Genomic DNA, 25383 nt, shown 5'->3' on the forward strand with positions numbered 1-25383 from the left:
GAATGCTCACAGTGACTTTTGACGAGGTCAACACCCGCAGAAAGGGGGAAAGAAGCGATCGCCTTGCAAGACTTTCTGTTTTGGATGCGCTCTCTCGCTTTCCTTGTCTTGGCCAACGCGCCTGCAGTGGCTACATTTGCAAAGGGGTTTTTTAAGTGTTAGGGACACAAAGCCAGCGTGGTGTAGTGGTGAGAGTGCCGGACGAGGACCGGGGAGACCCGAGTTCAAATCCCCATTCGGCCATGAGACTAGCTGGGTGACTCTGGGCCCGTCACTTCTCTCTCAGCCTAGCCTACTTCACAGGGTTGTTGTGAAAGAGAAACTTAAGTCTGTAGGACACCGCTCTGGGCTTCTTGGAGGAAGAGCGGGATATAAATGTAAAATAATAATAATAATAATGAGAACTACCATCAAGTATTACCACTGTTGTCAGAGGAAAGGAAGTGAAAATGGGCAGGCATGCCCTCCAAAGATGACTCCCTGGAGAGAGGACAACTTCTTCACTGCTAGGCTAATCCTTTCCTCTGTGCCAAAAAATGGCTGCAATTTTACCTTAATCGTTTGCGGGTGGAGATAAAGGAGGGGTGAGAACACAGAGAAAGCTGTAAGTGCCACAATGAGGCATCTAAACCAATCCATCCCCCCTTTCCTATTTCTAAGGGGCGAGATGCTGCCACGAACCACTATGGGCATTCATCTCCCGAGATGGTACCCATCCCATGGCCAAAACCTGAAGGCCTGGCTCACGGGGCTATTGGCCCACAAAGGGGTGTGGGGCTGCTTGTAGGCCTGCTGTCTGTGTGCCGATACGAGCAAGAACGAATCCTGAGGACGTCCCCTTCTGGCCCGCGAGGCTCCATTGCCTACCACAGTCCTTCAAGGGTCCAACAGGATCTCAGAGCTGACCTCCACAGAGACCTCGCTAGCCCCCTCTGGGCCAGGGGCCGGTGCAGGAAGAAATGCACGCGGCTGCATGTTAGTTACCGAGAGGCTGAGCTGACCGGCTGGGAAGGGCAGACCACGCACAAGCCCCCAAGGAGTTACATTTTGTATAGGGAGACCAGGAGAACCCCACACGCGGGCTCCGAAGGAGGAAGTGCCGAAGTTGCACAGACAGAGGCGGCGGCCGGAGGACAGGACAGAGGATGGAGCCAGCAAGGAAGGTCCGGTCCCAGCTCCTTCCCACCTCTCAAGACTGGCTTTGGTCTTTCCAGGATCACCAGTGGCACCAGCAGAAGCACGGCGGCCACGGCGTGGAGGTGACAGGCGGGGTCTGGGCAGGGGGAACGGGCGCTCCCAGCAACGCCCCCGCAGCCCAGGGAGATCCTTGAGCAAGGGGGACGGTGCCGGAAGCCACGGACGCCCGTCTTCAAAAAGCTCCCTTGCTGCACCATCAGCACATCTCATCCTGTCTTCCTCCCCCCCCCCCCCCACCGCCGGCCCCTTTCTCTGGAGCCTCCCAGCCAGAGAGGAGGCTCAGACCCCGGCCAGAAACACCTTCCCCCTGCGCTGAGGCTTCTCATGACCCCGCGGGAGGGGCTAAAAGGCGGCTGCAGCCGGGAAGAGAGGCGGACGATTTAGCTCCATCTTCTCTGCAGAGCCCTCCGGAGGCGTCATCTCTCCTTCTCCCGCCGGCTGGACTTGAGGAAATCGTTCCGCAGCAGCCGGTAGAAGAGGACGATGTTCATGGGGGTCATGACGGCCATGCCGGCGGTGCTCACCAGGTAGGTGGCGGGAGGGATGTGCTCCCGGTTGAGGACCAGCCAGCGGGTCATCCAGGCCAGGGTGGTGATGCGGAAGACCACGTAGGTGCCCAGGTTGAGCAGGCTGTTGAGGCGGTAGCCCGTGGTGTGGGCCAAGCCGGCCATCAGCAGGATGGTCCGCAGGTGGAGGAAGACGGAGTTGATCTCCACCAGCAGCGCCACCATGGCGAAGCCGACGTAGCGGTGAGCCACAAAGGCAATGCCGAAGCAGACGATCACCTGCAAGAGGCCACCAGCCCGCGGGGTGAGCCGAACGCCTCTGCAGGACGCCGCTCCTGAGCTCCCCGGAGGAGGACAGGCCTGCTCCAGGCCCAGCCCAGCCTCCGGGAGGTCCCCCGGCCCCCTCTCCCGCCCCTGCTGCACCTGGGATCCTGCCCCCGAGGAGCCCGGAAGGAGCCTCACATTCCAGGGGAAGGCAGGGAAGGCCATGGCCACAAGCCAGGCTGAATGCCTGCCCGGCTCAACATCTGGGCCCCATCAAGCAGGCCGGCCTTTCCAGCCTGGGTGTTCCAAAACATTGGGGAGGAGAGCTGGTCTGGTGGCAGCAAGCAGGACTGGTCCCCTGAACTAAGCAGGGGCCGCCCTGGTTGCATCTGAAGGGGAGACTAGAAGGGTGAGCACTGGAGGATATGGATGGAGCCACTCTGGGAAGAGCATCTAGGTCCCAAGTTCCCTCCCTGGCAGCATCTCCAAGATCGGGCTACTGGGAGAGACTCCTGCCGGCAACCCTGGAGAAGTCGCTGCCAGTCTGTGAAGACAAGACTGAGCGAGATGGCCCAATGGTCTGACTCAGTATACAGCAGCTTCCTTTGTTCCTATTTACGAGTTTAAAAATCAGACCCCCCCCCCCTTTTAAAAGGGTTTTTTTTTTTGCTTTTGCTTTTTAGGGGCTGCAGCCGATGCAAAAAACGCGAGAAGTGCAGATTCCCCCTTGCACGGAGATGATGATGCGCGGAGGACGGAGGGGGTGCCATCTGTTGAACAGCGGCCTGCCTTGCAGTTGTCGCAAGTCCAGGAGCGCTGCGAGGAAGACCCAAGGAAGCTCAGCAGCCCCTGGTGGAAAGTGGCCGCATCTCATGGGATCATCGGGAAGCTTAAGGCCTCTGTCCCCCCCACCCCACCCCACCCCACCCCACCCCCCAGCTTGTCCCAACAGTGCTGCCCTCAGCAGAGACTCACTAATAGGCTTAGCTGCCCCCTGCGGATTAAGCTTTTTTGTCTCTGCCGGAATTAGATGTATTATTTAAATGGCCTTTTGACCCATCTGGCAGCGGCTTCTGCTGTGCTGGCAAGGGCTGCATCCTAGGAACCCAGAACATAGGAAGCTGGCCGTATACCGAGTCAGACCCTGGGTCCATCTAGCTCAGTATTGTCTTCACAGATGGGCAGCAGCTTCTCCAAGGTTGCAGGCAGGAGTCTCTCTCTCTCAGCCCGATCTTGGAGATGCTGCCAGGGAGGGGACTTGGAACCTAGATCCTCTTCCCAGAGGAACTCCATCCCCTAAGAGGGGAATCTCTTCCAGGGCTCACACTTCCAGTCTCCCATTCAAATGCAAACCAGGGCAGACCCTGCTGAGCTAAGGAGACAAGTCACGCTGGCTGCCACCAGACCAGCTCTCCTCTCCTCTCTTGATGGGGAATGATCCGGCCTCTTCCAGCCCATCCCCGGCCCCCAGGAGAGTTCAAGGGCACCCGGGGAATCACCCCCTGAATCCCACCCGGGGAAGGGAAATGGCAGCTCACCACGGAGTGATGGAAAAGCAGCTCCCAGCACTGATGAAGCTTCTGGTTGCAGATCATATCCAAGAAGTCCTGCAGGAAATACCCTGCGGGAGAAAAGAGAGAGATCCTCAGCAGGCATATCCTGCCTCCCCTCTCCGGCTGCCCCGTTAAAAACAAAACACTCTTGTGTCCCCGGGAAGGTTTAATCCCTGGCAGCGTCTCCCGGCCGGGCTGGGAGGAGAGACCTTGGAAGAAACCTCGGGAGAGCTGCTGCCAGCCAGTGCAGACGACACTGAGCCGGAGGGACCGAGCGCCTGACTCAGCAAAAGGCAGCTTCCTAGGTACCAGGTTGGGCAGGACGTGGCTGGTTATTTAGCCTATATTTATACACTGCACGGTACGTGCATCCCTAGGCGGAGTACATAATCTAAAATATGACAAATATATAATTAAAACAAGGCAGTGAATCCCGCCCCCCCACCAAGGGGGCAGGGGAAAATCACACAAATGAAGCCCTTGAGATTCTATTGCTGGAGAAACGTTTCCGATTCTTCAAAATCCGTTCCACGTTGTAGAATTGCGTTTGTAACCGCCGGCACCCCTTTCTTAAGTATGTAAGGGTGGGTAGGTAGAATCGTAGAAGCTAAGAGTCGGAAGGGGCCTTCAAGGGTCTTCTAGTCCAACCCCCTGTCCAGCGAAGGATCTGCTGCGGGATTCCCCAATAGAGGCCCATCTAGCCTCCGACATCATGAGGCAGACTGTCCCACCGTCAAGCAGCTAAGAAACCCTTCCTAAAGTCTAGCCTAAATCCGCTCGTCATTTCCACCCACCGGCCCTGGGGCTCCACAGAGAACAGGTCCGCTCCTTCGTCAGCGTGGAAGAAGCCCTTTGGGGTTTGGGATGGCGGCTCTCGGCTCTCCCTTCTGTCTCCTCTCCTGCAAGCTAAACAGGCCCAGCTGCTCCAACCGGTCCTCGCAGGGGCTGGGTTTCCAGACCCCCTTCCCACCTGGGCGGGAGCCCTCCTCGTTTATCAACCCCCATATTTGGGGCCAACTCCTGTATGACTCTCGGGGGAATGTTACACTCCCTGTGGCAAAATATTGTTATATTCTCTGCAAAACACGTTCTAATGTTCCGTTCATGTTTGAAATGCTTGTATTTGTAAAACTGCGGGTCAAAGGACCGAATAAATATTATGTGTGTAAATTCTACACTCCCCACCCCGCACTTTTGTACACACCGAAGCCCGTGATACGGACAGCGCCCGACTCGAGTCACCAGGGGAAAGCGCCGAACCGAGTCTCTTCCTTCTAGCTCTGCCATTCTGGACTGAACTTTGGCCCCAAACGGGTGTGCTCAGCAACCCAGCGGAAGGCAGCAGAGTCTCCCAGGGCTGTGTGTCGTGTGTTGCCAACGAAACGCCTCGCCTCGCCCGCCTCGAGACGCTCCAGGGTCTCTTAGGGCCGCATCCCAGAGCCAGAACTCGGGTCCTGCCCATGAACAACAGGCTCTCCAGGCTACAGACCACACCTGGGGGTCCCAGCCAGCCCCACCCCGGAATCTGCTGCCTTGGCGTTGCAACCCACGGGTTCTAATCCTGGCAACGGAGAACGAGTCCATTCCTCCTGCTGAATGGGGCAGGCCTTCAGATACTTGAAGACGGCGCTCATCTCCAAACCCCCCGCACCCAGGTCTCCTCTTCTCCAGGCCAAACACACCCAGTTCCTTCAACCACTCCACATCTCTAGGGCACGCAGAGGGTCCAAGGTTCACTCCCTGGCAGCATCTCCGGGGAGAGCTGGGAAAGACGCCTGCCTGTCAGTGCACAGCCCTTTGAGCTGGATGGTCCAAGGGTCCTATGTTCCTAAGGTCGCGATGATCCCGTCCAGAGACGAAGACGGGTAAAAATAATACGACCTAAAACGATAGGAAGTTGCCATATACCGAGTCAGACCCTTGGTCCATCGAGCTCAGGATTGTCTTCACAGACTGGCAGCGGCTTCTCCCAGGTTGCAGGCAGGCGTCTCTCTCCCAGCCCTGTCTTGGAGAAGCTGCCAGGGAGGGAACTTGGAACCTGTAGATGCTCTTCCCAGAGCGGCCCCATGATCCCCTGCGGGGGGGGGGGGAAATCTCGCAGTGCTCACACATGCAATCTCCCATCCAAATGCAAACCAGGGCAGAACCTGCTCAGCAAAGGGGACAACTCATGCTTGCTATACCACGAGGCCCGCTCTCCTTATAGATTCGCCTTTGGGCAAAAGCAGGCTCCAGACGGCTCCCAGCATCTTGTCTTTTAGAGATGAACTCCAGATACCAGCAGGCACATGACATGTCCCTGAGGGGTGTGTGTGTGTGTGTGTGTTTGTGTCTGACTTGGAAGAATGCATCCTTGTTAACTGACCAGTCACATGAAAGGCCTCCCCCACTTTTGCTCTCTTGCAGTCTCTCCAAAATAAAAGCAACTTGCTTGGCCTGCCGTAGTCAGTGGGGCTGCACCCCACAGGAGCCGGCCCCAAATCTCTACCGAGGTTTGGCAGGGGAGGAAGCCGATCCCACAATGGCGGCTTTGCCAGGAACACAGGAAGCTGCCTGCCGAGTCCGGCTGTTGATCCATTTAGCTCAGGATTGCTGACCCTGGCTGGCAGCAGCTCCCCCCGAGGTTTCAAGCAGGAGCCCCTCCCAGGCCTAGCCGGAGATGCTGCCAGGGGTTGAACCGGGGACTTCCTGCAGGCCAAGACATCCTGAGCCCTGGACCTGTGAATCTATAAAGCTAAACAAAAGGTTCAAGGCAGCGGAGGGCCTTAAAAAAAAACCACCACCACCAAACAACAACAGCTCTAAGAAAAATAGACCACAGTTTATTTCCATGCTGCCTTTTTCAGAGAATAAGTATCGAAAGGCATCACCCTATTCAGAAAAACATCCGGCTCATTCACAACACCACCAAAGACTGTTGATCAACAACTCCAAGAATGCCACAGCAAGAAATTGACATACAGTGACTGTCAAACTGGATCTAAATGGAGCGGCTCCCTACTGAGTCAGGTCCTTGGTCCACCTAGCTCAAGATCGCCTGCCCTGACTGGCAGCAACTCTCCGGCCCCACGTCCAGAGAGCGATGCATGTCACAACGGGAAGAGAAGGTAATCGCCGCCGCCACCACCATCTGGATTGGTTAGGCGCCCCAGAACCCATTGCTCTCTAGGCCAGGGCTTCCTAACCTTGGGCCCCCCAGACGTGGCCGCACGACAACTCCCAGAATCCTCAAGCAAAAGCCATGGCAACTGAGGACTCTGGGAGTTGTAGTCCAACAACGTCTGGGGGCCCAAGCTTAAGAAGCCCTGCTCTAGGCAGCTCACCAGAGAGGATCAAAGCACCCCATAAAACCACATCGCACATGGAGAAGACAAAGCTCTCCTATTGCTCAAGAGAGAGGATTCGCCCGGTCCAAAGGGGTGCCTGGGCCCAGTTAGCCGGGGCAGCGAAAAAAGTGGCAGGATTCAAACCCGTCCCAGAAGACTGGAGATGTGCAAGCAGAGGCCGCCCCTGCAGGGGTGTGTGTGGAGGAGATGTGGGGGAGAACATGTCTGGCTAGCAGACCGCGGTGACCCTCCTCCTCTCTCCCGGGCTGGCAGGGAAAGGGTGAGAAGGGAGGCTGACCTCTGGGGCGGAATTCGTGGGGGTGGGGGGGGGAGAGAATAGGCTCGATTGTGTGCTTCCCCCCCCCCCGGGGGGCTGGGTGCGTGCGCATGTGTGCATGTCCAGCGGTGATGCGCAGCCTGGCACCAGCTGGTCTCGCCCTCCTTTCAGCCAAACTGCTGAGCCAGCTCCCCCAGAGACAAAGGAGAGGAGAGCTGGCCTTGTGGCAGCAAGCATGACTTGTCCCCGTAGCTAAGCAGGGTCCGCCCTGGTTTGCATTTGGATGGGAGACTCCATGTGTGAGCCCTGCGAGATATTCCCCTTAAGGAGTAATGGGGCTGCTCTGGGAAGAGCATCTAGGTTCCTGGTTTCCCTCCCTGGCAGCATCTCCAAGATTGGGCTGAGAGAGACTCCTGCCTGCAACCTGGGAGAAGCCGCTGCCAGTCTGTGAAGACAATACTGAGCTAGATAGACCAAGGGTCTGACTCAGTAGATGGCAGGTTCCTAAAGGGGCAGCCAGCTCCTATCATCCCCTGCCGTCCCGCCACTGCCGCTGGGGGCTATGGGAGTTGTGGTCTACCGCCCCGGGACCCCAGTTTGAGAATCCCTGATTGAGGGGAGTGGAAGGAGAGGCTGGCCAACACAGTGCCATCCCCTCTGCCCCCCTGCAGAAAGCGACCCAACCGGGGCCAGACCCCACTCCCTTTCCGGCACACCCCCTCCCCCCTTATAGGCAGCCCTGTCAGAGACTTGGGCCGTCCAGTTCAACACGGACCGGCAGCCGCTCTCTGGGTGTTTAGATTTATCCCAGCCCGACCTGGAGATGCTGCCAGGTATCGAACCCGGGACCTTCAGCGTGCAAAGCCAATGCCCCACAGGCAGCCGCCGTCTGCTGAGTCAGACCCTTGGTCCATCTCGCTCGGCATGGCCAGCTCTGACTGGCAGCGGCTCTCCAGGGTTTCGGGCAGGAGTCTCTCCCAGGCACACCGGGAGACGCTGCCAGGGAGGGAACCCGGGACCTGCTGCATGCAATGCGCCCCACTTCCCAGAGCGGAGGGTGCGACAGGCCAGCTGCTGGATGGAGCCGGACCCAACCCTCCCTCTCTGCTGGGCTCATCCCCAGGACCCCTCTGCCACCTGAGAGGCCTCAGCCTTTGGGTATGGCAAGAGCGAAGCGGGGGCAAGCATGCCTTGGAGCATACACAGAGTGCTTCCAGGTGGACCCTGCTGTGCCTCTCCCTTTTGCAATGGGAGTTCTGGGCTCCCCTCCGTCTGAGGGGCGAGCAGCCAGAGAGAGCTGGTCCGGAAGGGTCGCCTCTGCTAAGCAGGGCCCACCTTGGTTCTCCTTTGGCTGGGACGCAGCCTGTGAGCAGTAGTACCAGAGCCTCCCCTCAGGGGATGGGGCCATCTCAGCTTCGGCCCCTGGCAGCCTCGGGAGAAGCTCCTGCCTGAAACCCCGGAGAGCGAGTAAATACGGAACCACCTGCCACTCTGCAGAAAGCCGCTGCTAACCTCACTCCTCTAGGGAAGGCTCGGGGCACACCCGGGTTCAACCCCTGGCACACCCCCGGGGACCGGCAGAGGAGGAGACCCCCCCCCACCTGAAACCTCATGCTGCCAGCCCGTGCAGACACCACCGGCGCGGGCCAGACTCAGTAGGCAGCGGCTTGCAGGGGGCAGGACTGACGGGGCAAGCGGGGTGGGGTGGGAAGGGGTGGGGTGGGGTGGGGTGGGGCGGGGCGGGGAGGGGAGGGGAGGGGATCCGCTGCCGCCACTCACCGAGGGAGACTCCGAGCAGGCGGTGCGCGCCGGGCAAGTGCGAGTCGATCAGGTCTTCGGCCATCTGCGGGTGGAGGTAGAAGCTACCGCGGCGACGGGGCGGGAGGAGGAGAAGGAGGAGAGGGTGAGTCTCTCGGGGGGGGCCCCGGCCCCGGCCCCCCGGGCCCCCCAGCTGCCAGCCCCCCCACCCCGCAGCCGCCCCCCCCCGCCCGCTGACCCACCCGAGCAGCGCCCAGGAGCCGCTGAGCAGGCTGTGCGCGAAGGAGGTCCAGATGTTGCGCCACTTCCAGCGGTTGCGCTGCGCGCAGGGCGGCGGCGGCGCCAGGCGCTCCAGCCCGCCGTTGAGCAGCCGGAAGGCGCCCAGCGAGCCGCCCAGCACCACCAGCAGCTCCATCCTCGCCCGGACGGCGCGGCCCGAGGCTGCTGCCCGCCCGAGTCGGCGCGGCTCGCTCGCCCTGCTGCGCCCCACGCCCGCCCGCCTCCCTCCCCGGAGCGCGCGGCCGCCAGCTGGAGCCTCCGGCGCCCGCCATTGGCTGCCCTGCTCGTCCCCATGGCGACACGGCACGCCCAGCCCCAGGGCGAGGGGAGGGGGGGGGGCTCCTGGGTTGTCCGGCCCCCGGGCGGGGCCTGCGCGCGCTCAGCTGCTGGACGGGCGCGCGCTCTGGTCGGGAACAGCGGAGGCAGGAGGAGGAAGCGGCCTCTTGCCGAGTCGGGCCCTGGTCCGTCTGGCTCAGGGCAGGAGGGTCGTCCTCCCACCCAGGCTGGCAGCGGCTCCTCCCAGGTTGCAGGCAGCAGGAGCCTCGCTCCCACCCCTGCGGCCAGGGAGGGGACTTGGGGCTTTCTGCAGGCAGGCAGGCAGGCAGGCAGGCAGGCAATCCCCCTGGAGGTCAACCTTACAGGGCGGGCAGGTGTGTCGTTTCTAGTTTCCCATCCGAATGCCAACCAGGGCAGACCCTGCTTAGCAAAGGGGGGCCAGTCAGGCTTGCTGCTGCCAGGAGACCAGCTCTCTCCTCCCTCCGTTGTGGGGGTCGCCGGAAAGAAATGGGTCTCGGGGCTGCCTGCACTGCCTTGGGAAAAGCTCAGTGCCCCAGGAAAAGGTGGGCAGTTCCGTGGCCTGCAGAGGGTCCCAGGTTCCGTCCCAGGCGGGCAGCATCTCCAGGTAGGTCGGGCTGGGAAGGCTGCTGCCGGCCAGTGTAGAACTAACTGGAGAGCGGGGAAAGGGGCAGAAGGGGGCAAGCCAGAGGGGAGCAGGGGCCTGGAGCCGCTGATGAGGCTGGGCGACAGCATCGGGGGCTCTTTCGTCTGGAAAAGAGGCGACTGAGGGGAGACGTGATACTTTTACGAAGATTGATATCCTATTGCAAATGTTGATATACCCCTCTTCAACCCAAGTTCTCAAGGCGGTTTGCAGAGAAAAATAAACCATACCGAAATAAGATGGGCCCCCCCTCACAGTCTAAAAAGAAACAGAAGGCAGGCACTGGAGGGATGTTGTGCTGGGGATGGAGAGGGCCGGTTGCTCTCCCCCTGCTAAGAGGCTCCCTCCTTTGAAAGGCGTCTCTTTGCTATAAGTTAGCAGGGCTTATAGCAGTTAGAGGGGTAGACAGTTGTGCGCGGGGTAGAGAGAGTGGACAGAGAGAAATCTTTCTCCCCGCCTCTCTCACCACCCTAGAACCAGGGGTCAGGCCAGGAAAGTGAGGACCAACAAAAGATTTCCACCCAGCATGTCATTAATCTGTGGAACTCTCTGCCACGGGACGTGGGGGTGGCCACCAGCTTGGATGGCTTTCAGAGGGGCTGAGACAAATGCACGGAGGAGCACAGGCCTGTCTGGATGGCTGTGGGCCCCCTCCAGCCTCAGAGGCCCGATGCCTCCCAATCCCAGTGGCAGGAGAGAGGGAGAGGGGGCCTGCCCTTGCTGCTTGCATCTGTGGGGGGCTGCTCCCCAGAGGGGGCGTCTGGTGGGGGGGCCACTTCGGGAAACAGCAGGCTGGACCGGATAGGCCTTCTTGGGCCTGACCCAGCCGCAGGGCTGCTCTTCAGCGGATCACAACGCCAGATGTGCCGATTGGCACTCACTTCCCTTCAGGGGAGAATCCAGCCCTGTGGGTGCTTCTTCCTCGGGGACGGAGCCTCCTTTCCCTTTGCTGACTCGTTCATTGCCTCGTGATGAGGAAAGAGGCCCTTGGGTGGTTGCGGGTGCTGCAAGCCGCAGAGGTGCATCCACCTCGGCCCCGCCGAACAAGCCCCCAATCCCAAACGCAGAATTTCAAGCGCGGAATCTCCCGCTGGGGCTGGAGAGCCGGTTGGGCCCGCCGCCCAAAAGACGGGGTTTTCGGTGAGGACGCTGGCCAGTTGGGAACGGTCAAGCAAGCCTCCTCCCCGATGGCCGATCAGCGAACAGAATTCGCCACCGGAACCCTGGAAGTGTTTCAGGCCGGGCTGCAGGGGTTGGCTCACAACCCTCCTCATCCCTGGCCCCGGCGGCTGGGGATGATGGGAGTTGTAGTCCAAAAACAGCTGGGGAGGCCAAAGCATGATCAGACACCCCCAAAACTGGAGGAGGAGGGGGGCTGATTTAAGGAATAGCAAAACCCTCGGTCCCCCTGCCCATCGTGTGCTCGGACACCCCTTTGCTGCCCCCCCCTGCAACTAGTTGTTCTGGAGTCCACCCCCCCCCCAATTCCACCAGCTGAGTGACCCAACAAAGCTGTCCTTGTGACTTGCAGCCCCACCTCAGCCCCCTGCTCACTGGCTCAGCAGAGGGGTGTGTGGGGGGGTGTGCATGACTCTTGGAGGCGGCCAGATTGCACACACCCCCCTCCCGTTGTCGTCCTCCTCCGGCCGGGCGTGCCTGTGACGAAGCCGCTGCCGTACCCGTCCCAACAGGCCTCCCAGCGGGGTTTACGAGGAGCGCATCCAGTGGGCGAGCCGCAGGAGCGCGGGAGGCGCTGCCGGGAGAGGAGTCGGGGTGGTGCCAGCTGGGAGGGCCAGACCCAGACGGGCTCCGGGAGGGCGAGAGAGACGGAGCGGCCAGGGAGGGAGTTCCTGTGCCGGGACACGGCCGAGGTCGGTGCCGGGTGAGTATCCCCGGCAGGGGAGGCACAACCGTGCGCTGAGCATCGGGGCTCTTTGCCAAGTGGGTTGAGGGCTGCCGGCTCCCTTGGCCACTGGCCCCCCACAATCCCGGCCAGCCCCACACAGGCAGGACGTGGCTGGGATTGGGGTCTTTCTGCTACTGCGGCCTGCGTGTTTAGACGTCCCTTTTCAACAAACGGCCTCAAGAGTGCAAAAACAGCCCTGCGGGGTCAGGCCGGGGGCCGACCTTGTTCAGCAACCGGTTCCCCACAAACAAGAATTGAGGGCAGGCCCCTTCTTCGGCTCCCTTCCTGCTCCGGAACAGGGATTCGGAGGCTCCCTGCCTCTGCGCCTGGAGGTAGCCCATAGCATCAGGACTGTAGCCACCGAGAGGCTGCTTTAAGCCCTGCTTAAAGCCATCCCAGCTGGCAGCCGCCACCACAGCCTGGGGCAGAGAATTCCACAGATTAGTTCTGCACGGTGTGTGAAAAAGTCCTTCCTTTCGTCGGAAGGACTAAATTTCCTGGCCTTCAGTTTCGTGGGATGGCCCCTGGCGAGGAGAGGATTGCTGTGCTTGTGGTAGCAAGCATGACTCGTCCCCGTAGCTAAGCAGGGTTGCATATGAAGGGGAGGAGACTAGGAGTGTCTGAGCACTGCAAGATATTCCCCTCAGGGGATGGAGCCTCTTTGGTAAGAGCAGAAGGTTCCAGGTTCCCTCCCTGGCAGCATCTCCAAGATGGGGCCGAGAGAGATTCCTGCCTGCAAGCTTGGAGAAGCCGCTGCCAGTCTGTGAAAACACTCCTGAGCTAGAGAGACCAAGGGTCTGACTCAGTATACAGCAGCTTCCTCGGTACCCCTGGTTCTAGTGTTGTGAGGGAGGGAGGGAAATCTCTCCTCCTCCTCTCTCTCCACACCAGGCATGATTTTAGAAACCTCGATCAGGTCTCCCATTCGTCGCCTTTTCTCTGAACGAAGGAGCCCCAGATGTTGGGGCCTTGCTTCAGATGTTGGGGTGGTGCTTTTAGACTATGTCCAGAATCCTTTCCCCACAGAGTCAGAGAGATCTGGGGGCTCCTTTGCTTCTAGAGCAAAGAGGGTGAGAGGTCTCTGTGCAAAAACGGCACCTTCTAGATCGAGATGTAGATATTGTAATGTGTGTGTTTATTCAGAAATATATATCCGGCTTCTCCCCCCCCCCCGCCGCCCCCGCCAAGGGATTAATTAGATCAGGGCTTCTCAAACTTGGGCCCACAGATGTTGCTGGACTACAACTCCCATCGCCCCCAGCAAGGATGACTAGCTATTGTGGTGGGGGGGTTGATGGGAGTTGTAGTCCAAGGACATCTGGAGGCCAAAATTTGAGAACCCTTTGCTTTAGAGCAGGGCTGCTCAACTTCGGCCTCCCTGCAGATGTTGGCCTACAACTCCCGTAATCCCTGGCTATTGGCCAGTGTGGTTGGGGATTATGGGAGTTGTAGTCCAAAAACAACTGGAGGCGGGGTCAACGTTGAGCAGGCCTGCTTGAGATTAGCCCCGGGAACAGGGTCACCTCTGGCAGCAGACGATGGTGCTATCAGCCAGGTCTCAGCCAGGCCTCAAAGGGGTTTCCTCCTCTTCCTGCCCCAGACCCTGGGGCAGGAAAGACTGGCCGGGTGGGGAGAGGGGTCAGGACCAGGCCAGTTTACAGCTAGAGGGGAGATAGTCCTGCAACCCTCTGCACACAGGATTGATTGATTATTTCCCTGTGGAAACCACTTGGAAACTTTTGTTGCAAAGCGGTATATAAATATTTGCTGCTGCTGCTGCTTGTTTTGGAAGAGTTAATTGGGTTTCCTGGATAGGCCGGCTGAAATCTGCAAAGAGGGGGGTTGTTCTGCATTCTCCCCCCCCTCCGCTCCGCCCCCCCCACTGGTCCCACCCAGAAGTGAAGGGGCTGTGGCCTGGCTGCTGGGAGGCTGGAAGAGACTGTACTAGCAACCACAACAAAGGATTATGTACCACTTTTCAACAACAACAAAAAAGAGAGTTTCCAAGCGGTTTGCAGAGAGAAATAATACATAAATAAGAGGGATAAATAAATAAATGCTGGCGTCTGCTGTTTGGTTCTGGGGTAGTGGAGGGAGTGGTGCTCCTTGCAAGGGTCAGAGCTGTCCCTGACCGTGGTTCTGAGGGTGGTTTTGCCACCCCGAGAATCGGCCGCCCGAGGGCACTGCCTCGCCTCGCCTCGCCCCGTGAAGGGCCGCCCCTGATGGAAAGGCCGCCTACCTGACCTTCTTTGTACCTTTTAGGCTGCAGCTGGGAGACATGGAAGGCGGAGACACCATCATTACGCAGCCGGTCTGCCAGGAGGACGAGATGCGTGATGGAGAGTGAGTGTTGCGGGTGCAGCCTCTGGGGGGGGGGGTCTGTGGGCTTCGTGTCCCACCTCCAGATCTCAGGGCTGCCTCCGAGGAAGTGGGGAGTTGAGAGGCAGGTTATCTGGAAAAGGACTTGGAGGCCAAGCATCCCTGGAAAGCAAGCATTGGCCAAGCATTCCTGGATCTGTGTGAATCCGAGAATCTAGGCCATCAAATTGCACCCGTGTTGTCGGAGGGGTGGCGGTGAGAAGTGGCAGGAACCTCCTCCCCAAATCACTCCAGGGAACAAGCACAATTTGTTCAGGAGGGCCCCGACCCCGGCCCTTTCCTCTGTGCCGAAATGACTGCCGTTGGATCCTAATTGTTTGGGGAAGGGATGAAGGAGGGGGTGAGAGCACAGAGGAAGCTGGAAGTGCCACAATGCCATCGCCGTGTTTCCACCTCGGGAGAGGTAGACGCTGCCAGAAACCGAGCCGTGTCCCCCGAGATGGTACCGGTGGCCAATATTTCTCCTGTTTGCAGGATGCGGGAAGTGCAGGTCGGTGGCCACCCGGTGCTGCTGGTGAGGGACCGCTTGCAGTTCAGAGCTCTGGGGCACAAGTGTCCTCACGCCGGAGGACCACTCAGCAAGGGTAAGCCGGGAGCAGCAGGGCTTTGAAAACGGCAGCCAGCCACAAAGCAGGCTGTTCCCAAGGACAACAGAAGTTGGATTCTAACAGCCCAGCTGTGAAGCTCAGAAAAGCTCCCAAGTCGTGCAAACATCGTATGGCGTTTGATCAAGGGTTGGTCGGATGTTGGACTACAATGCCCATCACCCGCTGCTGCAACAGCTTGCGGCAGGGGGTGATGGGGACTCCAGTATTAGATTATGCAAAATGTACCGCATCAGACCATTGGTCCATCTAGTTTAGTCTTGTCTACACTGACTGGCTGTGGCCTGCTGAGAGCTGGTCCTGTGGTAGCCAGCATGAATTGTCCTCTTTGCTAAGCAGGGTCTGCCCTGGTTTGTGTTTGAATGGGAGACTATACGCTTGAGTACTGTGAGATATTCCCCTGAGGGGATGGGGCCATTGCTCAGTGGAAGAGTATCTGCCGGCGTGCATGCAGAAGGTTCCCAGTGCCCTCCCTGGCACCATCTCCAGACTGAGTGGAGAGAGACTCCTGCCTGCAACCTTGGAGAAGCCGCTGCCAGTCTGTGAAGACAATACTGAGCTAGATGGACCCAGGGTCTGACTCGGTAGGCAGCTTCCTGTGTTCCTGTACTCCAAGGCTGCAGGCGGTAGCAGTCTCTCCCAGCCCTAACTGGAGATGGAGAATCCGGGACCTCCTGCATGCAATGCAGCTCTTGCAGTGCTCACATGTAGTCTCCATTTCAAAAACTCGAACCACTAGACCACACTAGCTTTCTGTGTCCGACGTGTGTCTTGAGTCTCCTGCATTTCAGGCTATATGGTACATGGGAGGGTGCGCTGCCCCTGGCATGGAGCCTGCTTTAGCACCCACACTGGCGATATCGAGGAATACCCCACACTGGACTGCCTCCGCACGTTCAAGGTGAGCACAACCCCAACTGCCCTCCTCTCCACCTCTCTGACCTTTGTTGCACCTGCAGTCGCCTGTACTTTTGCAGGGAGTCCTTCTAACGCTGGAAAGGGGGCAGAAACACCCTCATGGGCGGCAATGGGCTGGAAGCGGCACCCTGCCTAGGGGAGACACAGAGAAACATTTGGTCTGGGTGGGAGCATAGGAGGAGGAGGAGGAGTAATAATAATAATAATAAACTTTATTTGTTAGCCACCCCATAACAAATTGTTGTCTGGGTGTCTCACGACAGAGAATACCTACAATAAAAGCACATAACACATTATGTCATAGAAGACCCCAAAAAAGGTAAAAATAAAATGCAAAATACAAGCAACATTCACAGCTCATTTTAAGATTTGTTCATTTTAATTTCCTAATTGCACAATCATGGCATCATGGCAGAACTGTGCCTAATGGCATCATTGTGTCAGCCCACGGAGCTCAGGGACTGGGTTTCTTGCGCCTGGTAAAAGCTGGCAAGCAGAAACGGAGGAAAGCCAGAAGAAAACCAAAGAAGTGTCCTGGGGAAAGAGTATCCTCTGAAACGCTCTGGGCTGAACGGTTTGCTTCTTACAGGTGCTGATAAATGACGGGAAGGTGTATGTCAGTGCCAAGATGAAGGTAGGGCCCCTTTCACGGCTGACTGTGCTACCTTCTAGAGGGAAGAGGGCAGGGCTGGCGGTAGCGAGCGTGAATGGCCCCCTTTGCCAAGCAGGGTCTGCCCTGGTTTGCATTTGGAGGGGACCCGACCCGTGAGGGCTGCAGGATATTCCCCACCAAGGCCAGAGCTGGCCCTGGGTGAGAGGCTCTCAGCCCCAGCCTCAGGATCTCCCTCTCCCCCCCCCCGTTTCCCTCCACCAGGACCTTGAAAGCAGCCACAGGGTGGCCCCCATGAGCCAGCGCAACCCGCTCAACAGCCAGACGGTCCTGATCCTGGGGGCAGGTGAGTGGCGCTCCTCTTTGGGCGGCCGCTGGGCTGGCAGAGCGGCGGGGCTGACGAAGCGCTCGCCTCTCCCTCCTAGGACCGGCGGCGCTGACCTGCGCCGAAACGCTGCGCCAGCAGGGCTTCACGGGCCGGGTCCTGATGGTGACCAGAGAGAACGCCTTGCCCTACGACAGGACCAAGCTGAGCAAGGTCTGTGTGGGGAGGCCCCGAGTCGCGAGACGATACGCGCAGCGACGACCCGAGACTCGGAGCCCTCCCCACTCCCGCCACCCACCCACCCACCCATCTCAGGGCTGCGCTTCCTTTCCCGGGCGTGAATCGAAACGGGCCTCTTGGTCTCTTGCAGGAGATGGAGGCCACGGCGGAGAGCATCACCTTGAGGCCGCAGAGTTTCCTGGACGAGTACAACCTCGAAATCTGGAAGCAGAAGGAGGCAAGTGGTGGGAACTGAGCCGGTGGGCAAAGCTCAGCCCCCGGCCCCGAGGAAGGGGCCCCGGGACGGATACGGTGGTGGGGACCGGCCAGGAGTCGGCCTTTTTACCCCACCGTCCTTCCCAAGAGCTCGGAGTGGTGCCCCTGAGCCCTCCCGCCATGGACCCTCAACCCACCAGCAACGTAGACTAGGCAGAAGCTAGTCCCGGGACGGAGTGCTGTGGTCGGGTGAGGATTCGAACCCAGGGGACGAGAGCTGGTCTTCTTGTGGTCGCAAGCACGGCTTGTCCCCTTGGCTAAGCAGGGTCCGCCCTGGTTGCATAGGAAAGGGAGACTTGATGTGTGAGCCCTGCAAGAGATTCCCCCCGAGGGGATAATGGGGCCACTCTGGGAAGAGCATCCAAGTTCCCTCCAGGTAGGGCGGGAAAAGACTCAGCCCTGAAACCTCGGAGAGCCTGCTGCCAGTCAGTGTGGATGGTCCTGAGCTGGGTGGACCAAGGGTCTGACTCAGTGGAAGGGCATCCGGTGGTCTGCAGAAGGGGCCCAGGTTCAATCCCAGGTGGCAGCCTCTCCAGGTGGGGCGGAATTCCTGCCCTGGAGAGCTGCTGCCTGTCAGTGCAGACAGTCCTGAGCTAGAGGGCACGCAGCGAATGGTGGGCAAAAAGGGCCACCACGCCTCTCTCGGTCTGGCTGCAGGTGGTCTCCGTCGACACGGTGGGCAAGACGGCCCAGTTCAGCGACGGGACCTGCCAGGATTACAGCAGTTTGCTCATTGCTACGGGCAGCAGGTAAGCAGCAGCAGCAGGAAGACGACGACACCGGCCAGCTCCGTCCAAGGTAGACCCCTCACTTCGGGCTGGGCTGCTCCACTCCGGCCCTCCTGCAGCTGCTGGCCTACAACTCCCATCATCCCTGGCCTTGGGCTACTGTGCCTGGGGGTTGTGGGGGTTGCAGTCCAGAAACAGCTGGGCTGGGGGGCAAAGTTGAGCCTGGGGGGAGATGGGAGTGTGGCTCAGTGGTGATAGAGCCTCTGCTTTGCATGCAGGAGGCCCCAGGTTCACTCCCTGGCAGGGCTGGGAAGAGACTCCCGCCTGAATCCTTAGGGAAGCTGCTGCCAGTCTGTGTAGATAACAGTCTAGATTGGACCAAGCGTCGGACTCAGCAGGCAGCAGCTTCCTAGGGGATGGGGCCAGAGCTCAGGGGTAGGGCCTCTGGGGGTAGAGTGGCCATGCCCCCTGAAATTCCAGGTTTCACCCGGATTTTAAGCCTCTCACCCAGACGGCTTAGCCCACTTGGATTCACCCAGATTCCAGATTTCATTTTATAAAGGAAAAAGCTGAGCTCCAGCCCTGGAAAAAGCAGAATTCTGGAGCAAAGTGTGCAGTCACTCTTCTGCTAAATAAATAATAATAATGTCAAGCCAATTTACATGATATGCAAATTAGGCACCCATCTGGGGGGGACCCGCCTCTGAGAAGCCCTGCCCTGGGCTCCCTGAGCTCTCTGCCCCACGGAGCATACACTCCCCTCCCGGCGTCTTCCCTCCTACCCCCGACCCCCAGCCTTGCCAACGGCCCGTCTCGCTCAGCCCTAGGCAGCTGCAGTGCCCGGGCGCCAACCTGCAGAACGTGTGCACCCTCCTCACCCCCGAAGACGCCGAGAAGATCCTGCAGCTGGCAACCGGCAAGAAGGTGCTGATCGTGGGAGCATCCTTCATCGGTAGGAGACCCTCCGGGCAGGAGTGAAGTCGAGGGTGCCGTCCAGTCGGTTTCGACTCCTGGCGCCCACAGAAGAGCCCCGTGGTTTTCTTTGGTAGAAGAATACAGGAGGGGTTGACCGTGGCCTCCTCCCACACACTATGAGATGATGATGCCTTTCAGCAGCTTCCTAGATCGCTGCTGCCCGGAATCGTACCAGCGGGGATTCGAACTGGCAGCCTTCTGCTCGAGGGGAGGGCAGGGCTAAGCGAACCACTCCTTTGGGGCCTGGCCTGAGCCTCTTGCCAGGGCAAAGGGTGGGGTCGGGGAGGGAAGAGGCAGGGCTGTCTTTGCTGCTGCCAGTCAGGGTTGGCACCCCTGAGCTCGATGGACCAAGGGTCTGACTCGGCAGAAGGGAGTTTCTGGGGTTCCTAAGAGCAGCAGCGGCTCCTTTCCTCCCTGCAGGCATGGAGGTGGCTGCCAGCTTATCCGACAAAGCGGCTTCCATCCAGGTGGTGGAGAGGGCCGAATGCCCCTATCACGGCGCCCTCGGTGACCAGGTCGGAGGCGTGGCCATGAAGGTGGGGAGCCCTCCGTGGGGTGGGGAGGGGCCCTGGCTGATGCATCTGGGGACGCTGGCGTTGGCTTGCACTCAGGATGCAGGATCCCAACTCAGTGGAGGCAGGTCCTGGCAAGAGTTTCCTGACTGTGAGAGCTGCGGGCCAGCGGAACAGCCCGCCTCATGCAGTGGCGGGCTCTCCTTTGCTGGAGGTTTCCCAGCAGAGGCTGGGCAGGGATGCTGGGGCAGTTCCTTGCAGTGAGAAGGCGGAGAGAGGGGACCTCCCAACGTGCCGCCGCCTTCTCTCCTCCTCCGTGCAGATGCTCCAAGCGCAGAAGGTCCATTTCCACATGAAGACGGAGGTGGTCGAGCTGCACGGAGAGGCCGGGAAGGTCTGTAGAGTCCCCCCCCCACCCCTTCCTAGCTGTACACTCCCGGCTGCCTCCCAGCGAGGAAATAGGCAAGACGCTTGCTTGGGGAGGAGAGCCGGGGCGCCGGGGCTAAGCAGGGGCTGCCCTGGTTTGCATTTGGATGGGCACCCCCGCTGAGCGCTGGAAGAGATTCCCCTTAAGAGGATGGGGCTCTTGTTCAGGGGGCGGAGCCTCTGCTTCGCCTGAAGAAGGCACCAGGATCCCTCCCTCCATGGTGCCATTAAGGTGGCTAGGGCGGCATGAAGCCCCCCTGCCTGCCACCTGGGAAAAGCTGCTGCCAGTCAGAGCGGACAAGACGGAGCTCGATGGGCCAAAGGTCTGACTCAGCAGGCAGCCGCTTCCTCGGCCCAACCTGCGGTGCGGTGGAGTCAGGAGGAGGAACAGACAGCTGCAGTCGGTCTCAGCTCTTGCATCCCCTTCAGGTCACGCAGGCCATCCTGTCCGATGGGCAAACGATTCCGGCGGACGTGGTGGTGCTCGGGATAGGTGAGTGGAGGGCCCCCCCCGAGAGGCGGTGCGAAGCCGGGTCCCCAGCACCGGACGCTTCCCGGCTGCTCCGGGCCCTGCTGCTGCTGCAGAGACCTCGGCGCGCTCCCTTTTCGGAGCAGGGAGTTCTCTCCTGACCCGGCCACGGAAGCAGGGGTGGGCCGAGGGGCCGTCGCTCAGCGGCAGGAGGCTCTGCTTTGCGTGAAGAGGGCCCCAGTTTCGGGCCCCTGGCAGCCTCTCCAGGGAGGCCTGCGGGGGGAAAGACCCCCTGCCTGGAACTTGGGGGGAGAAATTGCTGCCTGTCCGTGTAGACCGTCCTCAGCCCGCTGGGCCCAGGGTCTGACTCGGGTTGGAAGCAGCTCCTCAGTCTGTTCCCAAGCCTGTCCACCCTCCGGGCAGGAGATCAGCTACCCGGGGGAAGGTGGCCGGGCAAGCAAACCTTGTCCAAAGCCTACCAGTCGAGGGGCCGCCCCATCTCTCCCTCACGCCCCCCTTCTCCTCCTCCGTCCCGGCAGGCGTCACCCCCAACTCCGGCTTCCTGCAGGGCACGGCCATCGCGATGGACCGCAGCGGCGCCATCCTGGTCGACCGGGTAAGTTGGGCCCGGCAGGGAGGCGGCGGCCGTGATCCGAGGGCCCTCGCCGGACGGGGCCCTTCCTCTGACCGCTCTGGCCTTCTCCCCCCCCGCAGTTCATGCAGACCAACGTGGCTTCCGTCTTCGCGGCTGGGGACGTGGCCTCCTTCCCGGTGGCTCTGCTGGGCGGGAAACACGCCTCCATCGCTCACTGGCAGGTTGCTCAGGCACATGGTAGGAACCCCTCTTGGGAGCCTTCCTTCCTTTCTTTTAAATCCAGAGTTCTCAAGCTTGGAGTCCTCAGCGGGAGGACTACAACTCCCATCATCCCCAGCCCCCCCACCTGCTGTTGAGCTGGTGTCTCCCACAAGGAGAGGTCAACCCAACTACACAAAGCAAAGCGTGACTGTTGGAGTCACTCTTGAAACACAAAATCCCCAACAGGCTCCAAAAAACCCCCACCATTTCCAAAGCATCAGCACACAATTGTCTTGTCTATTGATTCACATCCTTAATGCATTTATCTAAGGCCTTTTGGGGATTCTGTGGGGATGTCACTGAACTACCACTCCCATTATCCACAGCCACAAAGATGGGGAACAGGGGAGCTGTAGTCCAACACCCTCTGGGGACCCCCGTTTGGAGAAACCCACCCCGGGGTTTCCTGTGGCAATCCAGCCCAGCCGGTGGCAGAGCTCGGCTTGCGAACGCCAGCTCAATTGCCTGCAGCCAGCTGCTGCCAGTCTGAGTAGACCATACTGAGCTAGAGGGACCAAGGGTCTGACTCAGGCGGCTGCTTCCTAGGCACCCATTTTCGACAGGGTTGGTCCAGAAACGGCCTCTCTGCTCCATTGCCCTCCAACTCCCTTCTGTCGGTTTCCGGATACATGGAAGCGTGCCCAATAAATATTTTCCCTCGCGTTCGGTAGTTTGCATTTGTTTTGGTTTTCTGCTACAAAACATGCATGCACCACCCCACACACACACACACACCCCACCAGGGAACTCTATGAACCCTGCCACTGAAAGCAGAATGCCTGGACCGCTTCTGCTGGACTGGTTGCCCGTTTTGTGTTTTGCGGGCCATTTGCCGGCTCAGGGCAACCAGGAGTCTTTCGGTCTCTAGGAAAAAGCCACCACCAGTTTTTGAGCTCAGGCCCGGTGGGGCTGTTCTAGGTGAAAGCAAGACGCACGCCAAGGAGACCCCCCTCAAGCCAGGGGTGGGTGGATGGGCTCTCCAAGCTTGGGTCCCCGGCAGATGCGGCTGGACTACAGCTCCCATCACCCCCCTGCCAGGGTTGATGGGAGTTGTAGTCCAAAACTTGGGGGAACTTCTGATCCCTGGGCAGGTCACGTGGCCGCGATGAACATCCTGCAGCAGAAGACGGAGCTGTCGACGGTGCCTTTTTTCTGGACCCGCTTGCGGAAGGAGTCCATCCGATACGCAGGTAATACGGGGCGGGTGGGGAGGGGAGGAGCGGGGTCCCGGAAGCAGCCGCCGCCGCCGCCGCTCCCTCCACCCATCCGGGTAGGTAACTGCTTCCTGTAGCCCACGGGCCACACGCCTGGCTTGCCAAGAGGGCCGGCTGGCCAGGGCATGGGGGGCTAGGACCCCTCTGAAAGCTCAGCCCGTCCTGGGGTGTGGCAGGCCTGCAGGGGCCCCTTTCGCCATGCAGGGTCTGCCCTGGGTTGCATTTGGGTGGGTGGGGGCTGCAAGAGGGCCCGGGTCCCCTCCTCGGCAGCGTCTCCAGGTAGGGCTGGGAGAGACCCCTGCCTGAAGCCTGGGAGAAGCCGCTGCTGCCAGTCTGGGTAGACGAGGCTCTGGACTCAACGAACCCGGCTCTGTCTGACTCAGACAGCCGCTTCTTAAGGGCTGGGTCTGGTGCTCTGAGCCTGCAGCCCCCCCCCTCCCTACAAGCCCTTTGGGCAACCCACCCGTCTTCCCTCCTAGGCTGTGGGGTCGGCTACACAGAAACGGTCCTGAAGGGGGATCTGAGCCAGAAGAAGTTCCTCATCTTTTACATCAAGTGAGTCCAGACCTTCCCTCCCATCAGATTTAAGACTTTATTTTGCAATCCAGGGTGGTCAGAGGCATCAGATGCGGTTATTTTAAAAAATACAGTCCCTAACCAGAAAAACAGCAGCAGCAGCAGCAGCAATAGATGCCCAGCAATCCTCGGACACTTTAAGCTTAAAATAACGCCAACCCCGCCAAGTCCGGTCATCGCTTGCAGACAGCAAAACCATGTTTTGCACCGTTGAAAGAAATGGCGTCACTACAGTCAAGGCGATGACATTTGCAAGTAGGAAGCAGCCAAGGGCCCCCTGGACGTTTCGACAGCGATGGGGGGCTTAGCTGAGCCCGGACCTCTCTGGCATGTGGGCAGGACCATAGAGCGCGAGCCGAGGATTCAACCCCCGCCCCCCAGCCCCACACAGGCAGACCCTGGCCCCCTAAGGAGCCCTCCGGGATTTGCTTTCAAGGACCGCGGTCGGTGAAATGTGAAACCGAACTCGGGTCCAGGCTCTTCGTGGCTAACCTTCCCGCCGAGGAGGCTTCCGAGAGCCACGCTGGGGGCGGGGGAGAGAGAGGAGAGGGGGGAGACGTGGCCTACCGAAGGCCCCCCCCCCCCGGGCCCCTCTGCCTGGGCGTCCCTTCTGGGGCTCGAGGGGGAGAAGAGCGGCAGGACCAGGAAAGGGACCCGGCTATTGGCCGCTGTGGCTGGGGATGCTGGGAGTTGTAGTCAGCCACGTCTGGGCACCTCCCCCGTGGAACGCTCCCCCCCCCACCCCACCCTCTCTTCCGCTACAGGGACGGCTGGGTGACCGCCGTGGCCAGCCTGCACTTTGACCCCATGGTAGCCGTGGTGGCAGAAATCCTCTACTCTGGGAGAAGGATCTCCAAGCAAGAGGCAGAGTAAGAGCCCCTCTTTTGCCGAGAGAGAGACCACCCCACCCCACCCCGCACCTCCCACCAGGGCTCGGGCCTCTCGGACGGCGGCGGCCGCTTCCCCGTGACCAGGCCTCGCGTTTCTTTGCAGGGAGATGCCGGGGAAGATGCCGCAGGGCACCGGCGTAGCCCCGACGTGCCCGGGAGGGATGCCGCCTCCGTGCCCCACTGAAATAAAGCAGTAGAAAGCCGACTGGGTCTGGCAGCCTCCTCTTAAGGGCCGTGGGGCTTGGAGGGCGCAGAGAGTCGTCTGGTGTGGGGGGGGCGCCACTGGGGGGTCCTCCTTGGGCCTGACCCCGCCGGGCTGCCCCGGTGTTCTTCACGAAGGCGTGCCCCCCTGCTTTGCCCGGAGTGGCCCCCACAGCTCTGTCAAACCGGCCCCCACCTCGAGCCTTGAACCGGCAAGAGTCACTCCGCTTGCGTGCCTTCTTGCCTCGAGAGCCTCTTCCAGCTGAGGTGGGGAGACCCAAATCCGGGCTTCAACTTGGGGGGGGGCCCCCTTGGAGGATCTCTTCTCCTAAAGAAGGGAAAGGCGAAGGAAGGCGTCCGGCCAGGCGGTGGGGTTGGCGTCCGCTTGGCCGACCCCCTCCCCTCCCTCTGAAGGCTCTTAGGCGGCTGGGAGGGGGTGTGCAATTCTAACCCAGAGCCTACAACTGCAGGGGGGTGGGTGGGGGTGGGTGGGTGTGGGGAACGACCCAGTTCTCCCCATTTGGCTCTAAGTGGGAGTCCCAGGAAAGCCGGGAATTTCCCAGGGCAAAGCACCGCAGTGCCGCTCTTCGCCAGCAGAGGGCGCCCCCGCCTCAGCTCCAACCCCCCCCCCACCTTGAGTGGCCCGGACCCCCTCAATAATGTCTGGACATCTGGACTCCTTTGCCCTTTCCCTCTTCCGGCTGGGGCCCAGAGGCAGAGCATGCAGGAGGTCTGAGGTCCGGTCCCCAGCAGCATCTCCGGGCAGGGCTGGGAAAGACTCCCACCGGGAGAAACGCTGCCAGTCAGTGCAGGGAATCCTGAGCGAGAGGGACCGAGGGTCTGACTCAGCAGGCAGCAGCTTCCTCGGCCCCCCCCAGGTCCCCGCCAGAACCAAGCTGGCCTCCTTTCTGCCCGGGCGGGGTGTGGGAATCATGCAGGGGGTGGGAGGGGAAGGCGCACCCCCCCACTCTTCTCCACGCAGGCTGAGCAGGGTCTTCATCCAGGGGGCACAGCCCTAAGCGGAAGAGGCAAGAGATCTGTTTAGGGCCACCGCAGGCGAGCAACGGGGTGGCCCGACAGAAAAGCCCCCTCCTCCCCATTCCAGCAGCCCTCCAGGGCCTTCTAGCCCCTCTTGCAGGGGGCTGCCCTCCTCTCCGTGCCCCCCACCCCACACCCTCCAGGGCTGGAGGGAAAGAGG

The 25383-nt window shown here is 60.2% G+C and overlaps 3 protein-coding genes across 3 annotated transcripts in view; 1 reads left to right on the forward strand and 2 right to left on the reverse strand.

Annotated features, from left to right (window-relative positions):
• Positions 1–1742, reverse strand: part of PRPF8 (pre-mRNA processing factor 8) — a 31578-nt gene extending 29836 nt beyond the window's left edge. Inside the window, exon 1 of the mRNA XM_053274902.1 lies at positions 1722–1742. The gene's annotated coding sequence lies outside the window, so the exon portion shown is untranslated. The remainder of the gene's footprint in view (positions 1–1721) is intronic.
• Positions 1489–9366, reverse strand: TLCD2 (TLC domain containing 2). The gene is made up of 4 exons (XM_053274904.1): positions 9124–9366; positions 8903–8985; positions 3506–3588; positions 1489–1982 (listed from the first exon to the last, which is right to left on the reverse strand). Exons 1-4 carry the CDS (start codon positions 9294–9296, stop codon positions 1614–1616), a joined length of 708 nt encoding a protein of 235 aa, XP_053130879.1. The 5' UTR covers positions 9297–9366; the 3' UTR covers positions 1489–1613.
• Positions 9367–11612: 2246 nt separating this feature from the next.
• Positions 11613–24189, forward strand: LOC128335946 (apoptosis-inducing factor 3-like). The gene is made up of 19 exons (XM_053274903.1): positions 11613–11982; positions 14269–14349; positions 14860–14969; positions 15782–15891; positions 16498–16542; positions 16783–16864; positions 16944–17056; positions 17214–17300; positions 17996–18087; positions 18888–19018; positions 19462–19577; positions 19876–19947; positions 20409–20472; positions 20988–21064; positions 21163–21280; positions 22396–22494; positions 22998–23073; positions 23859–23963; positions 24088–24189. The coding sequence occupies exons 2-19, from the start codon at positions 14285–14287 to the stop codon at positions 24179–24181; spliced, it is 1656 nt and encodes a 551-aa protein (XP_053130878.1). The 5' UTR covers positions 11613–11982; positions 14269–14284; the 3' UTR covers positions 24182–24189.
• The last annotated feature ends 1194 nt before the right edge of the window (positions 24190–25383 follow it).

Source organism: Hemicordylus capensis, chromosome 12, assembly GCF_027244095.1.
Source record: "Hemicordylus capensis ecotype Gifberg chromosome 12, rHemCap1.1.pri, whole genome shotgun sequence".
NCBI classification, from domain to species: domain Eukaryota; kingdom Metazoa; phylum Chordata; class Lepidosauria; order Squamata; family Cordylidae; genus Hemicordylus; species Hemicordylus capensis.